The 27622-nt window shown below is 36.5% G+C and overlaps 3 protein-coding genes across 21 annotated transcripts in view; 1 reads left to right on the top strand and 2 right to left on the bottom strand.

Moving 5' to 3' along the window:
- The window catches only part of DNAI7 (dynein axonemal intermediate chain 7), a 62971-nt gene extending 50825 nt beyond the window's left edge, over positions 1 to 12146 (bottom strand). For 7 of the 8 annotated variants that reach the window (XM_059402792.1, XM_059402794.1, XM_059402799.1 and 4 more), the window contains exons 1-2: positions 12051 to 12146; positions 8650 to 8667 (exon numbers count right to left, since the gene is read on the bottom strand). In XM_059402792.1, the coding sequence (XP_059258775.1) occupies positions 8650 to 8667; positions 12051 to 12053 (21 nt within the window). In that variant the 5' untranslated portion in view covers positions 12054 to 12146. The remainder of the gene's footprint in view (positions 1 to 8649; positions 8668 to 12050) is intronic. The other variant, XM_059402793.1, reaches the window with a different exon arrangement.
- An 87-nt stretch (positions 12147 to 12233) lies between these two features.
- ETFRF1 (electron transfer flavoprotein regulatory factor 1) lies at positions 12234 to 18877 on the top strand. Of its 9 annotated transcripts, none has more exons than XM_059402788.1 (5): positions 12234 to 12342; positions 12769 to 12832; positions 13598 to 13666; positions 18203 to 18290; positions 18373 to 18877. In XM_059402788.1, exons 4-5 carry the CDS (start codon positions 18240 to 18242, stop codon positions 18592 to 18594), a joined length of 273 nt encoding a protein of 90 aa, XP_059258771.1. In that variant the 5' UTR covers positions 12234 to 12342; positions 12769 to 12832; positions 13598 to 13666; positions 18203 to 18239; the 3' UTR covers positions 18595 to 18877. The 9 variants fall into 9 exon arrangements, with proteins under 9 accessions (XP_059258771.1, XP_059258767.1, XP_059258773.1 ...); XM_059402784.1 differs by having other exon boundaries at positions 12769 to 12846; XM_059402790.1 differs by having other exon boundaries at positions 12764 to 12832.
- Positions 18878 to 19738: 861 nt separating this feature from the next.
- KRAS (KRAS proto-oncogene, GTPase) overlaps positions 19739 to 27622 on the bottom strand; it is a 39077-nt gene continuing 31193 nt past the window's right edge. For 2 of the 4 annotated variants that reach the window (XM_059402780.1, XM_059402777.1), the window contains exon 6: positions 24092 to 24181. Coding sequence is in view for 2 of the 4 variants with exons in the window: in XM_059402781.1 (XP_059258764.1) it covers positions 24065 to 24181; position 26530 (118 nt within the window). In the remaining 2 variants the exon portion in view is untranslated. Of the gene's footprint in view, positions 24182 to 26529; positions 26531 to 27622 lie in introns of all 4 variants that reach the window. The other 2 variants (XM_059402781.1, XM_059402778.1) reach the window with 2 other exon arrangements.

Genomic DNA, 27622 nt, shown 5'->3' with positions numbered 1-27622 from the left:
AATCTTTTAAAAAAGACCTCATTTTATTTTTTAAGGATTAAAATAAAATATATATGTAAAATAGATGTAAATAGATATAATAATAATATAAATAGATATGAAATATATATAAAATAGTTATATTATTATTACATGTCTATAATGATTAAAAATACATCATAGAGCAGGTAGGATTTAAGTCTGTGCCCAAGAGATTTTAACATTCAGATATGAGGGGAAGGTATCTCAAGAGGGAAATGTAAGCAATAAGATATGAAGATGGGATGGCCCTGGAAAGGCCAACAAGTTCATGGGCCCTGGGGAGATTCCAAGAAAAGGTAATAGAAATGAAAATGGAAAAAAAGGCTTGAGCCTATGCTATAGAAGTTGGACATTATTCTAAAAAAGTGCAAGCTCCCTAAAAGTTTTTGAGAAGAGCTGCAGCTATTAACAATATAATTTTGAAAACTAACTTTGTATTAGGAAGAAAATGATTATGAAGAGGATACTATTTGGGTGACTATTAAGAGAAGTTACTAGAGACTCTGGGGTGGCTCAGTGGGTTAAAGCCTCTGCCTTTGGCTCAGATCATGATCCAAGGGTCCTGGGATCAAGCCCCACATTGGGCTCTCTGCTCAGCAGGGAGCCTGCTTCCTCCTCTCTCTGCCTGCCTCTCTCCCTACTTTTGATCTGTCTGTCAAATAAATAAATAAAATCATAACAATGTAACAAACACAGGAGAATGGATACAATACATATTATATAAGTTAACTTAATTTGATGATTAAAATTTGAGGCAAGGAGAAGAATGAGTTAGGGAATAGTCAAAAAGAAAAACTGTAGTCCAGAACAAGTAAATTTGGATGAAAGACTGCTGAAAGGAGTTTAAATCTAATTAATGTGAAGTGCGAGAAGAGCATCCAGGCAATGATTGTGGGCACGGAACCTGGAGAACTGAGGTTTAGCAAAGAAATCAGAACTATGGAATACAAATATGAGAACTATCTTGGTGATAACCACCTCCTCTCCATTTTCCCTATGGGAAAGTATAGAAAGAAAAGAACACTATCTCAATTTAGCAATCAGTAGAGTGGTTAATCCTTGGAATATACAGACTTCTGATGACCATCTTCTCTTTTTCGCTTACCTAGTGCAAAATGCTCCATTGGAATCTCTAATCCATTAGCCCTACCATTTCTTCATTGATCATTAAGCCACTCATTGCTCCACTTCTTTACCCAGGTTAGGTTTCATAGCTTATCACCATAATCACTAACTTATATATTTCCACTTCCGCATTTTCCTGTCCCTCTAAGAAGCTCAGCTGGCAAATTCCCAGTTCTAGTTCAACTCAGCTCTCCATTTATTCTGCACTAGCAATATGAGCAGCTGAACCCTGCCAGAGAAAAATACACATGAACTCAAATTTATGAGCACAAAGTTTAAATAGACTTTGTGTCATCCAGTATTCCTACCAGTGTTTCATGCTCCTCATTTTTCAAACCTCCAAAATCCTCTCCTCTTTCCTACTCTTAGCTGTTGACTTTATTTTTCATACCATTGGAAACTCTGAGAATAATGTCAGTTACACATCCAAATCTTTGAACCTATCTACATATCTTTGTCTGCCTTCCCTCCCTTTATGCTGTATGATCTGTATGTACTTTCTGCTATTTAAGGCTGAACCTGCTACCTTTATACTGGATCCTAACTTTTATCGCCTATTTAATAAGATCCGGCTCCTGTAATCAATACCTCTAGTAATTCATAAATATCGCCCTCCCTAGATTTCACATCCCTTTCCATCTTTTGCTCTAATTCTGTTACCCTTTATATCAGATCTCCTAAAAGACTTACCTACTGCTTCTACTTTCTCAATTTCTGCATGGCCCACTCTAATCGGGCTTTCATTTCATTTGTTACTCCATTAAAACTTATCCTGTCAAGGAATCTTAAGATGGTCAGACAGTCTTTCATTTTTTTTTTTTAAAGATTTTATTTATTTTTTTGACAGAGAGAGAAAGAGAGAATGAGAGAATGAGAGGGAATACAAGCAGGGGGAGGGGCAAAGGGAGAAGCAGGCTTCCCTCTGAAAAGGGCCCCCAGGTGGGGCTCAATCCCAGTTCTCTGGTATCATGACCTGAACTGAAGACAGAAGCTTAACATCTGAGCCACCCAGGTGCCCCTGACTTCATTTTAAATGTGTTAACAGACATCCTCATGATGAGCTACCTTACATTTTACAATGAGCCAGGTATGAATTGATTCTATTTCCTCACATTGTTTTAAAAAGATGCAATTTTAATGTTCTGATCTTTACACCATTTATAATTTAGAGTAAACATTTAACGTTCCATAGAAATCAAGACGCAAATTTTAGGCAACCGAAGCTTGTCTGTGAATACAGATCTTCCTTGTAATGGGGTTACATCTCAGTCAACCGATTTTAAGTTGAAACTATGGTAAGGCAAAAATGCATTTAATACACTAGCCTGCCAAACATCATAGTTTAGCCTACCCTACCTTAAAAGTGCTTAGAATACTTACGTTGGCCTACAATTGGACAAAGTCATCTAACACAAAGCTTATTTTATAATAAAGTATTGACTATCTTAAGTCATGCACTGAATATTGTCTGAAAGTGAAAACAGAATGGTTGTATGGGTGCAGAAGGGTTCTAAGTGTTTTGGCGGCTTAAGCTTGTGATGAGAGGGCTGGCTGGGAGCTGTGGCTCACTGCTGCTACCCAGTATCATGAAAGAGTATTGTACCACATATTACCTGTGCAGGAAAAGACCAAAATTCCAAATTCAGGGGTGCCAGGGTGGCTCAGTGGGTTAAAGCCTCTGCTTTCAGCTCAGGTCATAGTCCCAGAGTCCTGGGATCGAGCCCCACATCGGGCTCTCTGCTCCGCAGGGAGCCTGCTTCCTCCTCTCTCTCTGCCTGCCTCTCTGCCTACCTGTGATCCCTGTTGTTAAATAAATAAAATCTTTAAAAAAAAAATCCAAATTCAAAGAATGGTTTCTACTGAATATGTATCATATCATTAACTTGAAAAATCACAAGTAGAACCATTGTAATTTGGGGACAGCATGTATAATATGCTTAAATTACAACAGGATTTAGAGTACAGATATGAACAATAAGGTCCCTCTCCCCTTTGCCCATTCTTTATAGTTCTATGTTGGGAGGTACTTGGGCACCATTCTTAATCTATTCAAACAAAGTCAATTCAAAGAAAAGTATTCTAAGTTCTGTAAAATCTCTTCACAGTTATTACTAAAGGAATTCAAATATCAAAATTTCATTAATAATCCCATTTTCTTTATTGGAAGGATAGTGATAGTTATTAGCTGGGAACAACTGGAATTATCTATGTATTCATCAACATATAAGGTAATTTTCCCCTACAATCTAATTAATGTCTTCTGCTATTCCATGTATTCTATTAAGCACAGTGATTTCTGAAAAAGAATACTGCTGTAAATGCAGTTATAGAAATTTTTAAAAAAATTATTTATTCTCTCTGTGACAACAGAGAGAGAGAGTGAGCACATGCACAAGAGCACAAGCAGGGGGAGTGGCAGACGGAGGAGGGAGAAGCAGGCTCCCTGCTAAACAAGGAGCCAATGCAGAACTCGATCCCAAGACCCCAGGATCATGACCTGAGCTGAAGGGAGATGCCTAACTGAGTCACCCAGATGTCCCAACAGTGACAGATCTAACAGTGTACCTTTTCTGTAGTCTTGTACAATTTTCCTAGGTTTTGCAATGAGTACTAATAAGCTATATAAAGTTTCACAGGCATCTTTAGTGAAAACATTAAGCTTATTTACATTTTTGGTGATACCCTTAATCTTTCTTCATTAAAAAATTACTATTTTTTTGGAGTCAAAGTTTTATCAATAAATTACACTGTGAGAGGGTTTTTTGCAACATCATTGCACAATAATCTCAGAGGTGCCATCACTAAAAATTATTACTAGTTCCACAACTTCAGACTACAATATGTAAGAAATTCAGATTATCTTACTACCTGTAATGCCACATCTCACTACAAAGAGCAAAAGACAAAAAGTCCCTTGGTACCTTGATAAAAGAGAGCTTTGCCAACAATAGTATTTGAATTGTCCCTTAGTTTCATAGTCTAGGCCCTGCAGCAATGAAACACTAAGATTTAAATCCACTTTGGTTTTGGAAAGCAAGAGAGTAATTGTGAAAAGGGAGGACTTCATGACAGATTTTTCCCAGGAAAGGGGAAATATGGAAGTAGATGATCTAGAAATTTATTTCCACAAAACTGAAAAAAAAACTATCTGTGTCCTGGCATCCTTAGAAAATCTTTGTGTTTTTAGAAAATCATCATCTAAGTCTCTTCTCAAACTTTACTTCTTTAATCACCCCATATGACATAGCATCACCACCCATTTCCAACCCCATACTTCTCACTGACCCCTTCCTTGGTTCTCTGTATTTTGAAAGCTATCTGAAATTATATACCTCACCTGACCTCCCCAGATAGAATATAAGCTTTATAAAATGAAACCACGATCCTGAAAAGATATTTGCACCCCCATGTGCACTGTTAAAACATGGAAACAAATGAAGTGTCCATCCATAGATGAATGGATAAATATATATTAATGGAATATTATTCATCCATAAAAAAGAAGAAAATCTTGCTATTTGTGACAACACAGATGAACCTTAAGGGCATTATGCTAAGTGAAATAAACCAGAGACAAACACTATAAAAAAGATAAACTCACAGAAACAGAATAAACTGGTGATTGTGGCTAGGGCTTGGGGGAAATGGGCAAATATTTGTTAAAGAGTATAAACTTCCATTTACAAGATGAGTAAGTCCTGAAGATCTACTGTACAGAATGCTGACTACAGTTAACAATACTGTATTGTATACTTAAGAATTACTAAGTTCATCATCAATGTTTTTACCACACATACACATAAAGGTAATTATGTGAGATGATAGATGTGTAATTAACATTTTGTTTGGTAATCACTTCATAATATATAAGTATGTCAAATTGTTACACTGTATACCTTAAACTTATACAATGTTATATGTCAATTATATCTCAATAAAGTGGATAAAGAAATAATGTAAGTTTCAGAAGAAGAAATAATGTAAGATAAAGAAATTTGTATAAATTAAATGAATATAAATGAATATAAAAATGAAGAAATAATGTAAGACAAAGAAATATGTATACATAAAGAAATAATGTAAGTTTCAGGAGATCAAGACTGTGTCTTGCTACTGTTCTCTTAATATCTAGAACACTGCTAAATCAATGAAATAAGTATTCGTCCCTTAATCTGCAAGGATTTATATACAATGATCTTCATTCTTACCTTGTTTGTGGTAGCAAAAAAGAGGGACAACATAAAAAATCGTAATACATACTTTCAATGAAACATGATGCAGCTGTAAAAAGAAGTGACACGATCTCATCATGCTGAAACTAAAAGATCCAAAACATACTTCTTCTATTCAATCTATGATGCCATCAGATGTAAGAAGTACCTTTAAATTATTACTACCAAGAAAGGGAATGCCCAAGATGGGAGTCTCAAAGGAGATGCCTGCATAAAGCTGGATACATAACTAATGAGAAGTGAACCCATAACAGAAAAACACAGCAAGAAAACCTGTAGATCTTAATCCTAAAAAGGGATAGAAAGAAGAAAAAAAGTCTTGAAAATTTAATCCACAAGTCAGCTCATGTGGATTTGCAGTTTGACTGATACCATTAGACTGATCCAAAAACTCTCAAGCAGACACTTTACAGTAGCATCACATATGAGTAAACCTGTGTGACTGACAGAAGCAAACATCCTCTCTAGAAGAAGTGGATGTCAATCCAGGATGACGATGATTGTTAAGATGATATTGACTATAAGACACATCTCAATTTTAGTAATGTTAAAGTATAAAAAGCTGAGTATCCTAGAATTAACGAAATATAATATCATTAAAATAATAAAGGGAGGGTGCAGAATGCTCCCATCTGTGGGGAGGAAAGGGATGTATGTGTACTTTTTAAAGCCTAAACAATTTATGAAAAGATATGCAGTAGTTCTCCCAGTCTTGAGTAATAGGAAATTTTCCATTTTTATGCTATTTTAATTTTGTACCATGTGCATTTATTACTTTTCCCTTAAAAAATATCTGTGACAGGGGCGCCTGGGTGGCTCAGTGGTTAAGCCGCTGCCTTCGGCTCGGGTCATGATCCCAGGGTCCTGGGATCGAGCCCCGCATCGGGCTCTCTGCTCAGCGGGGAGCCTGCTTCCTCCTCTCTCTCTGCCTGCCTCTCTGCCTACTTACGATCTGTCTGTCAAATAAATAAATGAAATCTTAAAAAAAAAAAAAAAAGCCTCTGCCTTCAGCTCAGGTCATGATCCCAGGGTCCTGGGATCGAGTCCCGCATCGGGCTCTCCACTCAGCGGGGAGCCTGCTTCCTCCTCTCTCTCTCTGCCTGCTTCTCTGCCTACTTGTGATTTCCGTCTGTCAAATAAATAAATAAAATCTTTTAAAAAAAATCTGTGACAAATCAGAAAGAATAAAATATATGTTTCAATGCTTTTCTAACTCTACTATATATTCCCTTACAGACTCAATCCCCAAGCCACAATCTTTAAGAATGGAATAAATTAAAAGTGAGTGATTTATTCCTTATGTTTGATCTCAAATTTCATAGGCTTCCTATCACCATTCTCTCAGGGATACAACACTCTGAACAAAATAATCCAGGAATATTTATTTAGCACCCATGCTCACACAATTAAGCACCAAAGTCACTTAAAACAGTGAGTTTTCACATTGAAAACAATGTATCTAAGATTTCACTATCTAAAACCAAAAATGAAAATCCATACAAACCAATAAACTATCACAGACCCACATACAAATAATTCTAATCCTCCACAATACTTCCATGAGAATGTGTCCAGAACCTTCATAAAATTTGTTCAGTTACATCCACAGCCCTTCAAATAGTTTCAGGTTGGTAGTGGGTACAAATGGCTGAGAGAAGCAAACACAGAAGGCACTCAAAAGCATCTCTTAAAGAAATGTTTAATTGTATAAATATTGCATGCACATTTAAACAAGCATTTCCTTTAAATGGTCAAGGGCCCAGATGTTTTTAAATGTTGGCAGGGTAAATGGGTTTCACATATTCATTAGACAAATAATTGACTGAATTTCTACTATGTGCCAGGCACTGCGCTAAATGCTATGAACATAAAAATTAATGTGACATGTTCCTGACTCAGACAGCTCACAATTATAAATTATTACACTAAAATGATATAAGGGTTATAACTGAGGTATGAACAAATGAATGTTGCTATGAGAACACAGCACAACTTATTATGGAAGAAAGAATGGTAGAAAATTTTACAGAGAAGTGACCTTAAGAAATATGCCTTAAATCAAGCATTCCAAACCCAAATCCCTATTTGATTTTTTAAAGATTTTATTTATTTGACAGAGATCACAAGTAGACAGAGAGGCAGGGAGGGTGGTGGTGGGGGGGAAGCAGGCTCCCTGTTGAGCAGAGAGCCCGATGCGGGGCTTGATCCCAGGACCCTGAGATCATGACCTGAGCCGAAGGCAGAGGCTTTAACCCACTGAGCCACCCAGGCCTCCCCCCACCCCCAAATCCCTACTGGGATCAGGAAGGTAAATAAAGTAGGGAGTCTGGTCATGGCAAACTTGAAAAAAGAGTTTAGGGGCGCCTGGGTGGCTCAGTTGGTTGGACGACTGCCTTCGGCTCAGTTCATGATCCTGGAGCCCCGGGATCGAGTCCCACATCGGGCTCCCAGCTCCATGGGGAGTCTGCTTCTCCCTCTGACCTTCTCCTCGCTCATGTTCTCTCTCACTGTCTCTCTCTCAAATAAATAAATAAAATCTTTAAAAAAAAAGAAAAAAGAGTTTATGCATTTCTAAAGGGAGGGGCTGCTACTCAGTCTAGCCAACTGCTGCCTTACAGGACTATAGGCCCAATGTTATCGTAGGTTTCCCCTTTTTTAAGAATAGATGGGAATCACATTTTTGTATGAAAATAATTTGGCAACTAATGAAAAAACTTTTCAGGTCAAACAAAATATTGTTAGGGACTAAACCTGGCTTGCCAGTTAAGAGATTATAATCTCTGCTTTAAGGTATAAATCTACTAAGTGAAAAAGAAAAGAAGGCATTCTAGACATCCTTTATTCAATTCAAATTTCTACAAAGTATAAAAGAACATCAAGTATGCATTACTATGCAATCCATTTAAAGATGTATTACCTTAGGGTCCACTCTTAAGGTCTTGTAATTAAATTTTTGTGTTTGTCTAGAATAAAGAAAAGGGGTTCCTAATCTAACGTTTTCTAGAGAACAACTAATAAAAAACCTTGAATCTAGGTACAAGTAAAAATTAAAGACTTGAAACCAGAAGTATCTTTTTATGTCAAATTTGAAGGATGTCCTGTATTGTAAAGGATTACCCATGATTTAAATAGCATTAATATCTAAAAAGTAAGCTTAGTAAATTCTATTATAATCTATAATAAAACTAACTAGAAAAATATTTAAAAGTTCTAGTCATACAATGTCAGTGCTTATAAAACTATCTATTTTGAGAAAATAATTTCTACCTACCTTTTTTGCTTTGGGACCCTGAAAGTTGGGAAAACAAGAGGAATGACAAATTTTAAAACTCAGATATTTTTAACAAAAGCACCAATATTATATAAAATGTGAAAATTAAGAGTATCGGGTAAAAACCATAGGAAACTCTCTGCATCACCTTTTCAACTTTCATGTAAATCTAAAATGATCTCAAAATAAAGTCTTTTAAAAAAGAATTTAGACAAATCTACAAGCAGGTCTAGGGAAAAAAAATAGTTCACCCACTGAAGCATCTTTTTAAAATTATAATTTTTAAAATCCTACACTCTTTCTTATGACAGTCACTCAGTGATCCATCTGTAATGAAATGACCTACCACAAGGCAGAGCAGCAGTCAGGGAGATACTGGTCTAAAGGGTTCCAAGGAACAGTGATTGACTAAATATAGGCAATGATATCAAGTTTGAAAGTGTGGAAATGAGCTCATAAATAAATAATCTTTCTGTAAAATTAGACTGCTGATTTTATAGAAAAAAGAATCAGTTAATTTAAAGCAGGCAAAGCTATGATAAAAAGATTCTGTTCAAGCAATGAATCTTAAAGCAGATCTATTCTTTGGAAATTAATTTGGAAAGCACAATATTGCAATAAGTATTTACCATTAGCTTTCTCATTACATGTGTTTTTCAGTTAACACTACTTGTAATTTCTTGATTAGGCTCATGTGTCCATTAGATATCTGATAAGGACTCTGTAGGAGATCATGTGACTGTAAGATTATACACATTCCACCTCTGAAGACTTTTCCAGGAAAAATTACTGGTTCAAACTACAAGATTATTACTGTGTTAAATATAAATGTTGAAAGTGACATGAAGCAGATTTTATCTTCTTGAAAGTACATATATTTCATTAATTCATTCAGCAAATATTAATTAACGATTTACACACAGGATGCTCTGGGACAATGGAGATGATATAAAGAGGAATCGTAGAGACTTCGCTCTCGTATAATTTTTACAGTTGGGTTCTATTTTTATTATTATACTCCCATCTTGAAAAAAGTGCTATAAAACAAAAATATGCAAACAGTATTGTTCCTGTTCTCAAGTCATATTTTAAGATAGGCAAATTATTATCTCACTAGTGCTTCTTATGTGAAGTAGGTTTGGGATTAGTACTTATCCTAACACCTCCTGCAAAACATAAAAAGAGCATCATGTAATACGGTACAGTTGACCCTTGTACGATGTGGGGGTTGGGGTCCTGACTCCCATGCAGGCAAAAATCCACATATAACTTATGACTCCCCACCAAAACTTAACTATTAATAGCCTATTGTTGACTAGAAGACTTACTGATAACATAAACAGTTAATGCATATTTTTGTATATGTATTATATACTATATTCTTGAAATAAAATAAGCTTGAGAAAAGAAATACTAAGAAAAATAATAAAAAGAATACATTAACAGTCCTGTACTTTATTTATTCAAAAAACCTGCCTATAAGTAGATTCCTACAGTTCAAAGTGGACCAGCATTATTCAAGAGTCAACTGTGGTTCTCAAAGTTCAGAGGGCTTGTTAAAAAAATGCATATTCCTGTGGCACTTCCCCCCTCCACCACAATTCAGTAGATATTAAGCATTGAACTGTATCCCCGTTCTATCCCCCAGTACCTCCAAATTTTACCTTATTTGGAACTAGAGTTGTTACTGATGTAATTAGTTAAATTAAGATGAGATAATAATGGAACAGAATGACCTCTACTCCAAAACGACTGGTGTCCTTATAAAAAGGAGAAATTTGGACACAAACATGCACACAGAAAGACCACCACATAAAGAAGGGGGGAATGTTGCCACAAGCCAAGGAACTACCAGAAGCTAGGAAAGAGGTCTGAACAGATCGCTCCCTAGCACCTGCAGAGGGAGCAGAGCCCTCGAAAACACCTTCTTGATCTTGGATTTATCAGCCACTAGAATGGCGAAACAGTAAGTTTCTACTGTTTAAGCCACTTAGTTTACTTTGTTACTTGGCAGCCCTAGGAAACTAATACTGTAGGTTTGTTTGGTGTCCAGTCTGTTCCTAGAATTTGCAACCTAACAGCAATCCAGATGTAGTAGACATTCAGGGACATTTTGATAAACATTGCTAGAAGCATAAGATGAAATTTAAGTTCCAGTGAAAAATAAATAGAGGCTTATTGTTCCCTCAATTTATCAGCAGTTTTTAGGCTAAAAGTCCATTTACTTCCTATTCTTCCTGACATGAACATTCTCCATCAATTCTGGTAAACTCAGTCATACTTTAAAATACAGTTTGAAAAGCATTGCTTTTCCCTTTCTGTGCCCTTTCCCACCCCAATTTTATCATTTCCAACTTAGTCTTACTCCACTGCAGACATTTCAACTGTTACAGTAAAAAATCTGTATTCTTATTAGTTTAGCCTGTCTCCCATAGCAGGGAGGGGGTGTAATATTCACTTAGATCCTCAACTTCTAGCCTAGTGTCAGACACAAAGAATACACTCTGTATTTCCCCTTAATGAATTAAATAATTAAATACATTTTCTACTTCCTTTGGTTTAAACCACAAAAGAGGGAAGTCACATTAAGAAAATGGGAGCAGAGGGGCATCTGGGTGGCTCAGTGGGTTAAGCCTCTGCCTTCAGCTCAGGTCATGATCCCAGGGTCCTGAGATTGAGCCCCGCATCGCATCGGGCTCTCTGCTCAGCGAGGAGCCTGCTTACCCCATCTCTCTCTGCTAGCCTCTCTACCTACTTGTGATCTCTGTCTGTCAAATAAATAAAATCTTAAAAAAAAAGAAAAGAAAAGAAAATGGGAACAGAGATCATCTCATGGGGCAGGTTGGTCTGTGTTCCGGAAAAAGACAAAAGGGCTGAAGAGTGCATTAAAACAAAGCAAGCAGCTTTATTATATTTTAAAAATTCGAGGCAAGCTGAGTAATTTGGCTCACAAAACAATTCATATTTCCACAAAAGACCACATAAAATGACTTTTCAAAGCAGAATAAATTACAACAGCTTTTAATTAACTACCGAGGAAGCACAAAAACACATTTTCGCCAACCTGCCAATGAAAAAAGCCATTTAATGGAAAGGTCTATCGTTCTTGGAAATTACTGGGTTGAGGCCAATTCTTAAACCTATCAACAGTGCGCGATTAGGACACCATTTGACCGCACTGGCCATCCCCCGTTTGCAGAAAGTGGTTTGTGACTCCCGTCTGTCCCTGAGCTCCCGGACCGCAAGGCCACGGACCAGAAGGCCGATTTCCCACCGCGGTAAGGGTTCTTTCTGAAATCCACCCGCTCCCCTCTAAAATATGTCAGGCTCCTACACATCATTTTTACACGAGTGAATCGCTGCTGGCTCCTTCACCTGGGGCCCCCACTTGCCCTGCTCACCATTCTGCAGCCAGCACAGACTCCGTGCCGCGGTGGTCCACCAAATCCGAGCTCAGAGTGTGTGGACGAACGCTCCCGGGTTGTCGGGACGACAAGCCCCGCCCACTTGCGCCTAAGGGAGGAGCGCACCTCCTCGCATTCGGGTCCGCGCAGTCGCGCTGGGGTTCTTCCGTGAGGCGCCCCGCCCCCTCCTCTGACTGGCTGCCTAGCACCAACACCCGCCCCGCGTCGCTGTTGACAGACCCGGGAGTCGAAGCGGTCGGAGGGCTTTACGGCTGTGGAATGCCGAAAAGTGCGTGAGTGCAGGCGCTGGGACGTTTTATTCTGTCTTCCAGATCCGGGGGTCTGGAGGTGATGAAGTACGGTCTGGGCGGGGACCACCGGGTGTGGCGTAGGGTTTCGGAACGTCTTCTGACGTTGACAGTCTGTCTTCCTCCCTGGGAGCGTGTTGGGGCGAATCTTCGTGTGAGGGGTTTCCAGAGGGAAGGGAGACGCGGGTTACGGGACTGGGTGACGTGACTGGCACCAGGGTGGGCTGCCTGGGCCACCACCGCGTAGGCCCGCTTGGGGACGGGGCTCAATGGGCAATTTAAGAGAAAGCGGTGGTTCCAAGAGGGTTAGTTATTTTGAAATTAAGGACCTCTGGATTCTTGTCTCTGCACACGGTTCGGTTTACTTTCTGTGCAAGTTATGTGTGTGCCGTTTTTCCCAAGAGCAGCTCGAAACAAGGACTGGAAATGACTTGAAACGATTCCTGGAGAAAGGATTTCCTGCAGCTGAAGGTCGCTGGGGCCCAGTAAGACTCATTAAGACCAAGGTCACAGGCTAACTGCTAGCGGGATAGCGCAACCTTCACAATTTGTCTCCTCCCCACGTGAAGAAACGCTGGCAATTAAGACCAGCAGAAAAACTAGAAGAAATTAAGCAATTAAGCTCCTTCCACCTTCTCAATTCTGTGATTTAATGTTCCTGTTTTAGCTTGACAAAACATCGAATACTTTAAAATCATTGGCACCATTTCTTATCTCTGAATTCTAGTTTTACAAGGTTCTCTCCCAGCTGTACTGACTAAATGCATTAAATAGTAGTGGGTAAGGATTACGGAGCTAGTCTTGTGATAGAAATCCAGATTGTCAATTATTACATTGCATCCCCAAATCCTGGGTAGCAAGAAAAAAAAAAATCTTAATGTCGACTTCATACAGAGTTCTGAACCCATCTGGTATGGAAGTTTTTTGATTTAGTGTTTCACACTAATAATGTTTATGGTGTAAAACCTCAGTCCGCTCAGCCAGGATTGATGGGCATGCAGTGGTGTTAATGGGAATCCCACATTACCTTGAAACGATAGGCCTCTAGGGGAGAAGACATTGAAGTTCTCGCTCTAGGACACCTCCCTCTGAGGAAGGAGAAGTGCTAGGGATGTGTGAGAACACACTAGACCGTGCTGTAAAAATACACAGTGAGTTCGGCTCTCCTCTAGTACTTTTCCTGCAAGCTGCCTAGGCGTAAGGGTGATTTCCTGTTCTCTCTTCGCCTTCCGACAGGCATAGTATCCAAGCATTCTGAACATGGAGCCAGCGCCTTTCAACTCCCTTCTATAATCTGGCTCCTAGGTATGCCTCCATCAAGCCAAATGCCAGTCAGGGGGCAAAAGTCTTTTGCCACCTACCTCTCTGATGACATATCCTTTGGAGCTGGTGTTAAAAGAGTCTTTTAATGTGAAGATTTTTGGGCTTAACTGGTTTGGGGAAATGTGTATCAGCTGTTTGAAGTCAAAATCTACCAGAAGCCAATAAATAGGAACATTACACCGCCTTTCTTTGCCCATTTTCCTTCAGCTTTTATTGCCATCTGAACTTCATGAGGAAGACTTGAGTAACAGCAGCTTTGGTCACCAGTAAAATGACAAGTCTTAGTTAACCCAGGACTGGAGTTGGTTAAGTCTAAACTCCTCAGCCCATAGTCTTTGGGAAAAAAGCTGTCAGTGGGGATTTTACCTCCTTCCCCTTGCCCACCACACACATTTTCAGAATGATAGAGGGCTCCTCTCAGTCCCTAATAGCTTGGCTCTGTACAAAAAGCAGTAACCTCCATGACTTTATGTACGGTTAATGAGAAGCCCCAGATCCCTGCTACACTTTTTTTTTTTTTTTTAGATTTTATTTATTTGACAGAGATCACAAGTAGGCAGAGAGGCGGGGTGGTGGGGGCAGGGGGAGCAGGCTCCCCGCTGAGCAGAGCCTGATGTGAGGCTCTGTCCCAGGACCCTGAGATCATGACCGGAGCCAAAGGCAGAGGCTTAACCCACTGAGCCACCCATGTGGCCTTCCCTGCTGCACTTTTAACTTCAGCAGGTGAGCCCAAGGAGACCTTTTTCTCCCAAGGGCTAATAAACTTAAATGCGTGGGGGTGTCCGGGTGGCCAGTCATTAAGCATCGATCTTCTGCTCAGGTCATGATCCCAGGGTTCTGGGATGGAGCCCTGCATTGGGCTCCCTGTTTATTGGGAAGCCTGTTTCTCCCTCTCCCACTCCCTCTGCTTGTGTTCCCTCTCTATCTGTCAAATAAATAAATAGTCTTTAAAAAAAAAAAAAAAAGAACTTAAATGCCTGAAGGTCAACATAAACCAAACTGCCTTAATTTCTATACATTAACATATCAAAGATCAGGACAATTTTACCCTAGTCAAACCAGCTACATTTTTTGCTGGGTAAATCCTTTATTATGTACAGTTTATAAAAACAAGCAATAGCTTAAAAGGACAATTTAAGCTTTTACATATTATAAATTTTGAGTTAAAACTGTGTTCTTTGCCATAAGATTAAACAGGCTATAATTTGCAATTTGAATGTATGTCTGCGTAGATTTAGAATCATTTTTAAAGCATGTGATTCTTAGGAGCCATTCTTCAATAAGATTAAACCATGCTGGAAACTGGCTCTCAGCAAACAAGAACAACAAAGTTTTAAAATGGAAATTAGGTTAATAGAAAATAAATTAAATGTACCCTACTAATTTCATTCTCTTTCAAAACTCCACTGATCGTCAGTGAAGGGATATAAAAATAAATTTTAAAATGTGAGAAGAGAAATGACAACAGTAAAATTTTAGAAGCTGCAGACCAGATGAATGAGTGTGACTCAACACACCAGAAGCCCGGTTTATACTGCATAATTCTCAAAAGGCACTGGAACAGGGTCAGTGGAATTGGAAATGAAGAATGAAGTAAATCAAAGAGATTAAGTAAAAGCTATTTGAAAAACACCTCCAGAGGAACTGTACCTCTCACTCCAGAGAAGCATGGAGATATATTTCTGACCAAATAATACTATTCTCTGCATTGGGGTGTCCTCAGGTATATTAAGTACATGAGAACCATACTGAAAACAGAAATTAAATTTGGTGTACGTAATGCTGAATGTAAGGCCCCTATTTTTCTTCCATTTCTTAAGATTGAATAGGCAAATTCTCAGCAGACTGGAAGTTTCTTCTCTGGCGAGTCTGATCAGCCCAGGAGGAATGACTGACTGCAGACGTTCCCCAACAAAGGGTACACTCTGATCATCCTAACTGAAGCTCAGAGTCTATTAAGTTGCAACCATGTATACAAATCTTCTAAAAAGCTTTTTTTTTTTTTTAAACGGCTCCACTTGTAAAAATGGGAATAAAATAAAAAAAGATTTGGGAAGAAAGCTCAGAAGCAATCCAGACAAAAGCAGAAAAAGCAATTTGGAGAATAACAGAAAATTGCAAGAAAGCTCAAAAAAGAAAGAATTGTGCTGCTACACTGTATGTTTGCTATGTGAATTAGCTTTAAAACTACTAGTAAAGTGGGGAATTAGGAATAGAATGGAAATAATATTTGTTCACATGTGATTTTTCCCCCCTTAAGAAAGATAAGTCAGAGAATCAGACTTAATGATTAACTTCAGCAAGAAATGAAAAGGACTTCATTTAGCTACCATCCTGGAAGCAGGAGTCTTTCAAGTATATTTTTAAAAAATTTAAAATAAGCGTTTACAACCAGGGTTCCCACCCCAGAGAGGCATACCGGTTTTATGCAGCTTGACTGGTGGCTGGTTGAACCACCTACCCTGACCACTAACTAGCAGCCTTGTGGTTTAGATCTCTATCTCCATGTGTACCTCACTGTCTACCAGCCCTCCTCTTAACATTTTGCCAGCACATTTACACCAGTTTTTATCAAAAGTTTTACTGAGGTATCATTGACATACAGTAGGTTAAAGTACAAATCGACCTGATAAATTTGAGATGTGTTTACAGTTATAAAACTATCATCACAATCACAATAATAAACATCTCCATTATCCCCAAGGATTTCCTCCTGCCTTTTGATCCCTTCCTGTTCTCCAGTCCCTTGCTTCCCTTCCCAGGCTACTCTGTTATTTCTGAGCACTTGAAACATCTGTGGTAGTCTCCAGCAATTCTACAAAATAAATGGCCTGTGATCTTCGCAAGTATGGAGTTCATGAAAGACCAGGAAACTTGAGGAATTGTTTTAGACTGAAGGCTAAAGAGACATGAAAACTAAATGCAACGTGTAATCTTGGATTGAACTTTCTGCTATAAAGGGCATCTTTGGGATGATTGCCAAAACATGAAGGGGTTGTGGATTTCATGTAGTAATGTAGTAGTGTTAGCTTCCTGATTCTGATGGTTGTACTGTTTTATAGGAAAATGTCATTGTTCACAGAAACTATACTCTGAAGCTGTGCTCCCCAGTATGGTGGCACCTAAGCCACTGATACTTATAAGCACTTGAAATGTAGCTAACATAACACATTGAAATAATATTTTGGATATGAACAAAATATATTAAATTTTTTTTATTTTTTAATATGGGCTACTAGAAAATATAATATTATATAGGTTTCTTGGATTATATTTCTGTTGGATGGCACTGCAAAGTATTCACACTGATTGTTTATCACGTTAGCAACTTATTCTCAATTCTCAAATTCTTAAGTATATTCCTTAAATTCTTGTTCAGGAAATATGTTGCAACTTTTCTGCAAGATTGAGATTATTTCAAAATAATTTCAAAACATTTCAATAAATTCAAAACAATTTCAAAAATAATTGTCAATAAAGGACAAAGTCTAAGTTTTTTGTTTTTTGGTTTTTTTTTGTTTGTTTGTTTTTTTTATAAACAGCAAAATTTATTTCTCACACAGTTCTAGAAGCTGGGAGGTCCAAGCCTATGGCGCTGACAGATGTGCTATCAGGAGAGAAGCAGCTGAGAGAAGAGAAGCAGTTTTCTTAGGTCATTGGGAAAATAGGAATAACAATTTTAAGGAAGTTTATACAAGACAGAGACATTTACTCTGGGCCTATCATGAACTAAATCCTTACGGTATTAGGAATTTTATGATTTAATCCCCACAACTGGAACAAGTAATGGGAATTATTTTTTATGTTTAGACTGTCATGGTGCCTTTAAGGAGCCACCTTTCCCTAATAGCACTAACAAATCACACATAAAGCATAATTTACTCCACTGGATGTTGCCTGCTTGTCACACATGGACTCGCTTAGGGGTTGTTCACTGGTCTCTTTACCACTCCTATTGCCCATCTACCTTTAGCTGTGAACTGACTTGACTCCCACACTCAGCTTCTACTCTTCAGCCTTTCTTAAGGTAGCACCAGTCTAGATATGACTAGGCCTCTTTACAGTTTCCTCCAAATGAGTCTGGTCTTGCCTTGAGAGCAACATGGACAGTTTTCCTTTCAACAGTAAGGAAACTGAAGCTCATAAAGGTTAAGTAACCTGTGTAACATTATGCAACTGGGATTCAAATCTAATTAACTCCTCTGTATAAGAAGGTACACCTACATAACTATCTTTGACAATTCATTTTCTCTCATTACACCTTTTCCTTCATAGGAGTTACACAATTCATAATTCTCTTGTTTGCTTATTATGTCTCCCATAGGAGATGTCAGTTCTGTGAGAGCAGGTATTTTACCTGACATTTCATAGCTATGTCCCAGTACTTGGAACCTAAGTGCTCAATAAGTATTTATTGAATGAAAAAAAAAGTTACCATTTTTTCCCAATGTGTAAAATCTTTGATTCTTTTTGGGGGCTACAGTGCAGTTATTTACAAAGGTTTTTCTTTTTCTTTAGGTATGTTATGTATAAAAGTGGCTACTTTCCATAATAAATGAAAATGGCCAATTCTTTGAGAGGAGAAGTACTGAATCTTTATAAAAATGTAAGTAATTATGTTGCCAGTTTTATACATATGTTACTGAGATACAGATCGTTTAGAAATATATTAACCTTTCTTTTTTAAGCTGCTGTATCTTGGACGAGACTATCCAAAAGGAGCAGACTATTTTAAAAGGCGTCTGAAGAATGTTTTCCTAAAAAACAAAGATGTGAAGGACCCAGAGAAGATCAAAGAACTTATTGGACGGGGTGAATTTGTAATGAAAGAGCTAGAAGCCTTATACTTCCTTAGGAAATACAGAGCGATGAAACAACGCTATTATTCAGATACCAACAAAACTAACTGATCTATATTACTATAATTTGACTGGAATTCAGTGCCAGCTCTTTATGTACACCAGATATAACAGTATCTGCAACTTAAAATGGCAAGATGTACACATTATGTAAAAAATACCTGAGCTGCCTTAATGAACTAAAATAAGCAACTTTGGTTCACAAAGCTTTATCAGCAACCCTTTGTTAATTTTTATACAAAATCAGCAATATAGCCAACTACCAATTAAAAATTAACGAGTACCCAATTTTGAATGTACTTAATTTCAACTTACTAAATTTTTTTACCTATTACTCTTAGGCCTCTTTCTCCATTTTACTGACAAAAGAATGACATTTAATCCATTTAACTAAGCTAAATAATTCCTTGCCCACTAATTTCCTGTAACTATTGAAGGAGTACCACCTTATTTTTGAACATATTTGGCACATTAACAGCACACATTCAAGGTTCACTGCAAAACAAATAGCACATGGTAATGATTTAAGTGCAGTTATAGAAATAATATGTATGGAGTAAGATTATTTCTGATCTTGAAGTAGGCTGCCAGTAACTGGCATTATATACATACCTATTTAATAACTTCCGTTATTGGGGTGCCTGGGTGGGTCAGTGGGTTAAACCTCTGCCTTCTGCACAGGTCGTGATCTCTGGGTCCTGGGATTGAGCCCCGTGTCAGGCTCTCTGCTCAGCGGGGAGCCTGCTTTCCCCCCTCTCTCTGCCTACTTGTGATCCCTCTCTCTCTCTCTCACAAATAAATAAATAATCGTTAAAAATAAAACAAAAACAAAAAACTTCCGTTACTAATTTTGCTGCTGGCTCCCTTTCAGTCTTGAAACAAATCACCTCCTGTGTATCAATTACCCTTACTGATAAGAAGTAATAAATAATGTTAATCTGTTCTTTCATCATAAAGGCAGATCTGTTTTACATCTACTTCTAAATAAGTTAACACAGTAATGGACCTAAATCTAAAATGGTTTTAAGCAAACACTTAAACCTATAAAATAATGTTCACAGCACCTTTCACAAATAATAAAGAATATATCTAACACATAAGCTGCAAAAGATTCACTAATATAGTGTGGCTTATAAATGATTCCATATCAACTTTGAGGCAAATGTTTCAAATTTCTGTCAAGAAGTACACACGATCATAGTCACCATAACTATTTTTATTACATTACAATAATTAGGAGCAGTACAGTTCATGACAAAAATATTACAAATTTCAGATCACTTCACAGCACATACTCCTATAAACATTTAAAAGTTAATTTTAATTAAAAGAGTGGTCATTTTTAAATTTAATGTTTGATATGACCAACATTCCTAGGTCAGCGCAACCAAATGATGGAAAACAACTGGATCACACTGCATATGTCCCACAAAAAAAAGCACAATGTACAAAATGTGCATGTTTCAGTTTACACTATACAAAAATAGTTAAAATACATTCCAGGTAAACATGTTACATTAAGAAATAGTACTAGTAAGAAATTGGCACTCAAAGGAAAAATGCAAAAGTATTTTCAACATGAAAACACAAGACAGTGGAACTGGAAACTTCTGGATAAAACATTACATAACCCATTTAGCACTATGGGGAGGGGGACCCTTTGTAATGGACATTTCTGCAAGTAGGAACTTTGTTCCTAAATTCATCTAAATTGCCTATCATCATCCCAAACAGGCACTTAAAACTATTAAACTAAAAGAATTATTAATCTTGTTAATGAATATTCTTCAAGAACTGATGTAAATATATCTTTAGGAAGAAATAATTTTCATTTTATGAAGGAATTTACAGCTACCAGTTGTATGCTGTTCAATTTTTCAATGCAGATTTCATGCTACCCAATACTAACACAGAAGTTATTAAATATAAATTCAGTTTTAAAGTAACTGATGGCTTTTTTAAAAACCATTAATACAGTTATCAAGAAATTACTTTTTAACAATGGAAATGACAGTTTTTATTGCCTACCAAAAAACAATGTGTATTGTTTGGAAAAATATGATTAGAAGAAAAAAGTCACTGAACACAAATGAGATGAACTTGTGCAAACTGCAACTGAACATGCCTCACGAAGTTTCTATATATATTAGGACAAAATTGTGCAATGGTGGCAAAGATTTTGATAACCTGTAAGTTAGGTTCTAAATTCCTATGCAGTGTGACTCAGTTAAAATAGAACCTAGAATTCCTAATTGGGAATATTCACTCAAATTATACTACATACTTCTGCTACATTCTTCCACAAACAATTAATGTCTAAAACTATGTAATTTTAGCAATTTTTTCAACTCCAAGGGTTCTTATCTTTAAGGCCGTAATAATTACATAATATTTCTTTCTAGGATTATCGCTCCCCTTTTAAAATCTCTACAAAAACAAACCTTTTGTCAAGCCATTCAAAATTCACATAATAAAGGATAATTACCACTGCCTAAAAAAGCTGCCCAGCTACATCAAAAAATTGAAGAGTCCTAAAAATCCCTCAGTTATGCACTGCAATTCCTGAAGTATGGCCATTTCTTTCTCTTGTATAGAAACAAGAGCAAGTACTATATAAAGTCTTAACACCCTATCTAGATAATGTCCCATAAACATGTAGTTTAGCATAGCATTTCAGAAATTGGACTGATTTTTACACAGTTATTTCCTTTTCTGTAAATTAGTTCAGGCATCTGTTTATTCATACCCAGATAAATAAAACTATTTTGAATTCAATATTTAAGTCTATTTTAATTATGATACAAAGAGACCAACTAGAATATTACACACTTGGGAATTTTAATGTTATCATCTGACATGATTTAATGTGTACTGCAACTGTCCCAAGAAAATCACATAATTATCCCAAATAAAAAACATTATAGTTAAGTTTACTCCTTTAAAATAATGAAGGAAAGTGATTTATATAAAGTAGCTTGATTAAACAGCTTTATTGGAATCAGAGCAAAACAATTATTTTAGAACTGGAAGAAACCTTAGAGACCATATCACTTCTTTGCAAAACTAATATATGCATTATATTATCTCTGGGTCATGTGCCAAATGCCTCACTAAGATATTACAGACTGCTCTCTAAAATATCAGCACTACTTAAGGATAGGGATTATGTCCCTCACTGCAAATACCGTAATATCCCCAGTGCCTTGTGTAGTACCTGGCATCCAATAGGCACTCAAATATTGGGTGGACATATGAATTCCAGTAAAAAGTAAGCTTTATATTAAGTTTTAAAGTATTTTTCATTGTAAGATTTTACTTACGAAAATAATGGAATGTATCACTGTTTCCAGGGCTAGTCCTAGTTTTAGATTATCTAAGGAAATCCTTCAGTATTTATGAATTTATTAAATTCTACTGGATAAGGTCTGTCTTTTCATAGCAGGTATGAAAATTCCTACTTTTCCTATTTAGTCATTAGTGGACCAGGTAGCAAAGAGATGATGTTCAAAGGATCAAAATTAAATTGCTATAGCTACCACCTGAAAATTAGCTATTAGGTCAAACCCTACCTCAGTAACTGTCAGGTTATGTTGAGCCTGACTAATGTGACTTGATGGGAAGCCTTCATGGAGATATCTAAAGCAGCAATAAATTTTGAGGTTAGGGGAATTAGAAGTATTAAAAGAAAAAGTATCAAGTCACGGGGCATATAGAAGGGTAGGCAGGCAAGATGACACTAATATGGGAAAGGAGTACTGCTACTGGAGAACAGAAACTCAAAAATAAACTTCACCTCTTGCACAACTTTGTCTAAGACTGGCGCTAGAACACAGGTAAAACACAGGTAAAAAGTTACAGATTGTGCTGACACTGACAAATAGATATATCCTTATGTAAACTGAATGTAAATCACATAGTTGTAATGCTAGCTATAGCCTTTGAGATGACTTATTTTAACATGAAGAAATGGATAGCAAGTGATTTGCCCAAAACTGAAGCTGTAAAAGACATGTAACTAGAATCTAAGTCACCTTCTTCCTAGTCCAGTGATATTTTCACCTCAACACACCATCTCACTTCAGATATTTAAAAATGCATTTTAAATGCACTGAAAGAATCACTGTTATTAATTTATTATTTAAGCATTAGTTATTCTTAAATATGGACCATACTTGTAAAGTGTGTATGAAATATTACTTAAGCCAGTGTTGAGAACTAACCATACTAAAGCTTTGGAAACTTTTTCACATCACTGTTTAAAAAAATTAAAGTCTTGCCATCCCCTACCCCAAAATCTTATTTGAAATAATGCTTTAAAAAAAATTCTATTGTGGTTTTTTTTTTTTAAACAAAAATGATGTTCCTGATATGTCCGTAGGACTACCACATAGTGAGGATGCATCTTATCCAAACTCTCCTCGCTCTCACTTTTCACTACCCAACACATGGCAACACTGGGGACCACAGGGATGCAGTCCATACCATGAAATCTTAATGAAGCTCAAAGGTTCACACAAGGCCTGGCCTTGCAACCTTGGTCTCTTTAACATCTACCAAAGCTAATTGGCCCAAATAATCTTTAATGTCACTAGCAGAATTAAAACTATTTTCTAAGACCGAAGATCAAGAAAAGATTTAAAGTTATGCTAAGAAAGAGCAATCTGACACAGGGAGACTCTATTTAATTCCTATGGGAATTTTTATACACATTAAAATTTTTTCAATTAATACAAAAATTTAGTAGCATGTAAATATAGCCCCCAAATGGTTGCTATAATCCTCATTACATACTGGGTCTGCCTTAATAGGAAAAGCTATTCAGAGTATTAGAGGAATTTATCTAATATGGAAAGTAAATGCCTTTTAATATTTTCCATTGCCTTGTATTTTTTTTCCATTTTTTCCCTTTTTATAGAAAAAATATAGTATTTTTGGGAGTGTGACTATGACAAATAGCAGTGAAAAGATGGAGAAAACCTTTGTGAACAGTGTAACTTTACATTCATTAAGGGTGACTGAAACTATAGGACATTATACCTGTAAGATGAATCTATAAGAAGTCCATAAATTCATGTTCCCTCAATGTTTCAGTAAAACCCATCATGAAATCTCAACTGAAGTTATAATTAGTAATTAATCCATGTATATGACTAGATAAAACACAGAATAGGGATGATTCAAAAGCTTCATTATTTTGTTTCACACCAAAGTTCACAATTGGTAAGAAAAATAGGAAGTAATCAACTGCATGCACCAAAAATCCCAAGACAGAAATCTCAGGTATTCAGTTTCTTTTTCACAGGCATTGCTAGTTCAAAAACCAAAACTCAGGGAATACTGGCACTTAGAGGAAAAAAAAGTTTCCACTGTCATTTTAAAATAAGCATTCAAGATAAAAGCTAACAGTTTGGATGGAGCAGAAAATTAGGTAATGCTAAAACAAATGCTAATAATTTAGTGTAATGTACAAAAATTACCACTTTTACTTAAGTATGCCTTAAGAAAAAAGTACAAATTGTATTTACATAATTATACACTTTGTCTTTGACTTCTTTTTCTTCTTTTTACCATCTTTGCTCATCTTTTCTTTATGTTTTCGAATTTCTCGAACTAATGTATAGAAGGCATCATCAACACCCTGAAACACATAACAAGTATTAAAATGTGGGTATATATAATGGCTTGAGGTGTACAGATAAACAGAAAGGACTATGACTACTGGAAACTCTAATACTGATAAAGAATAAGAACACTTTACATCTCTCCTTAGGCAACTGAATATGTATCAGACTTTTAGGATTCTTATAATGTCTTCTTCCTGACTATTTCATCAATATCATAACTAGGAACACTATTTCTCACAAAAGGCAAGGACAATCAATGTACACAATCTTACATAAGCTGAACAAATAACTTTTTCCCAGAACTTACTTTGCTACTCATCTGTCCATACTGGCACCTTTGGTCACCAAAATCCAAATGTATTTTTGTGTTTTTCTATGTGTAAACATCCCAGAGTTTCTAGATATTAATATAAGCCATGCAAGTATATATTACTTTCATAAATATTCAGTAACAATATTTGAGCTCTGGGTTCAATTCTTACTTAAATCCATTAGATGTAAATAATCCCCAGGAAGTAAACAGTATTCAAATATCCTTTCAGTTTTCAAATAATATATTTGAGTAATATTGGAGTACATTCTCTTTTACTTATTGTTTTAGTTTCTGTTTAATATATTATGTATGTATCCAGGAGTTTGCCATATAAAGGCAAATGCTATTTCTTCAAAGAAATTTCCATTTGGTTATTTTGGTACATCTATTCATGATCAAAGCAAGGTATATAAATAAGTACTGGGTGATTTCAAGTCAGAATAATTTTTGACCTAATAATTTTCAGGTGGAAAATGACACTCTGAAAGTGGTAACAGAACTGGAGATTTTAACCCTGCAATGCTGAAATTATACAAGATTATAAAAGTCAATTCCTGTCATGACCCCATTAAAAAGTAGATTAAATATAAAAACAAAATTTTTAAAAAAAGGAGAAAAGAAAAAATTTAAAAAAGTATGATCCTCTATGTATCTTAAAATCTGTTCTACAGAATAGTAATTATTCTTAAGCCTGTTAACCTAATGATGCTTTTAAACAGACACTAGAGGGAGTCCTAAGAACAAATACCCAGTAAATAAGGTTGTCTAGATTGAACCACTTTAAGAACAATGAAAATTGGTTTTTTTCTCATTTCAACCACTTCTGTTAAATATTCATATAAATACATTCATTAAGTTACATTATGTTGAACATAATTAAAAAATTTAACAATTATATAGGATTTCTCCTTTACTGTGCTACTAAGATAATTTACAACTAATATTTCAATATAATAAAATTAATTCAGGGCATTTTCATTCAAGTTACATTTAACTAATTTTCACAATAGATCTAAAAATAAGAACATTATCAATATTTCTAAAGAAACACAGAGTAGGAATGACATGCTTGCTTAGGTTTAAATAAACAGTTGTAGGGGTGCTGGGTGGCTCAGTCGGTTAAGCAATCAATTCTTGATTCTGGCTCGCAAGATCAAGCCCCATTACCAGCTCCATGCTGAGAGCAGAGTATGCTTGAGATTCTCTCCCTCTGCCCTTCCCCAGCACACCCCTGCACACCCATGTGCTCTCTCTCTCACTAAGGGGTGCCTGGATGGCTCAGTTGGTAAGCATCCAACTCTTGATTTCAGCTCAGGCCATCATCTCTTGGGGTCCCGGAAATGAGTCCCACACTGAGCTCTCCTCTCAGCAGGGAGTCTACCTGAGGATATCTCTCCCTCCTACTGCCCCTCACCCCCAAAAGAGATCTTGAAAAAAATAAAAGCTTTTAATAAGTAAATAAATAGTTATAGGATAAAACCCAGAATTTTTGTGTGAAGTCTAGTGAAAAAAGTCCCCAATAAAACACCCAACCTCGGGGCGCCTGGGTGGCTCAGTGGGTTAAAGCCTCTGCCTTCGGTTCAGGTCATGATCCCAGGGTCCTGGGATTGAGCCCCGTATTGGGCTCTCTGCTCAGCAGGGAGCCTGCTTCCCTTCCTCTCTCTCTGCCTGCTTTTCTGCCTACTTGTGATATCTGTCAAATGAATAAATAAAATCTTTAAAAAAAAAACAAAAACAAAAAAAACAACAACACCCAACCTGCACTCACTGATCTTCTCCACTTTCTGACATTCATTACTGACACATACCTGCCTCTCCTTTACCGGAAGGGGAGAGGAAAAGTGATAAAATGTAGTTTATCAGCAATACAATCAAGACTTAATATAGAAAAACCTTCATGCTAGCCCTTTTAATATATAAAAAGGAGAAACTTCCACTGATACAATAAAGAATACTTATTTTATAGCTCAGCAAACCCAACTAATTATAATCAAAAATCCTTAGAATGGTAATGGAATCTTAAAAGAGGATCTAGTCCAACTCCCCCACCCTTCACAAATTTCCTTTGATCCCACACACAAGCTTATGTAGTCTATTCCACTTCAACTGTTTTTATAATAAAGAAAAATGTCAATGATAATAAAATAGTGAAGCAGATAAAATGAAAACCATGATACGGATATAGAGAAGACACATTCTGAGGTGAAAACAAGATAAAAGTGTTTAGGAGACAATGAAAACAGAATTGTTAACACTACCTTCTTTCACTAAGATTTTGACAAATACTTTAGGTTAATATCGCATTCTTTCTCAATGCTGTATTCTTTTTTATGTAACTTAGTAAAAAACAATTTCAGGGGCGCCGGGATGGCTCAGTGGGTTAAGCCTCTGCCTTCAGTTCAGGTCATGATCTCAGGGTCCTGGGATCAAGCCCTGCATCGGACTCTGCTCAGCGGGGAGCCTGCTTCCCCTTCTCCCTCTGCGTGCCTCTCTGCCTACTTGTGATTTCTGTCAAATAAATAATAAAATCTTTTTTAAAAAATTATACAATTTCAATGATTAGGGATAGGTTATAATTAGTAAAAACAGGGCACTGAATTCCTTTTTTCCATATGGGAAGTAGTCATTTCCATATACACATGAAAGACAAAAACATTATCCCAGTAATTTTGCTGAAACCCAGCCATTTTAGAACTAAGAAAAACTAATTTGTATATATTACTGTGAAAATAATTTTGAAAAAATACTTTTATTTAAAATTTTAAGTATTACCAAGTGCACTTTTTAATTTAAATGCTATCCATGCCCAGAAGAAACAAGGATTCAATACATCATACCCACCAATTATTTGACACTCGCACTACATAGTCACAAATAAGAAATCTTAGAAGACTATGTGCTTCTACCTTTGTTTTTAAAAAAAGTTAAAAGAGCAAAACTTACTTTATTCTAAATTCTTAAATATTCTAAACTTTAAAAATCACCTACTAGTAAGAAAATAGGAGGAGAAAACTAAAAAAATCCATCACCTAAATCTGTTCATGGCTACTATTAAAAATGTTTAACTTTTCAAATTGCATTGCAATATTAAATTTTACCAGAACTTCTAAATTAAGATATTGCTCTATACAATGATACTCAA

Source organism: Mustela nigripes, chromosome 6 (genome assembly GCF_022355385.1).
Source record: "Mustela nigripes isolate SB6536 chromosome 6, MUSNIG.SB6536, whole genome shotgun sequence".
Lineage (NCBI taxonomy): Eukaryota > Metazoa > Chordata > Mammalia > Carnivora > Mustelidae > Mustela > Mustela nigripes.
This window is presented reverse-complemented; position numbering and strand designations above follow the sequence as displayed.

Excerpts from the sequence above, each read along its gene's own strand:
- ETFRF1 (XM_059402788.1), top strand. The coding sequence starts at position 18,240 with ATGAAAATGGCCAATTCTTTGAGAGGAGAAGTACTGAATCTTTATAAA. Across the intron at positions 18,291-18,372 it reads TACTGAATCTTTATAAAAAT|CTGCTGTATCTTGGACGAGA; the intron begins GTAAGTAATTAT and ends TTCTTTTTTAAG.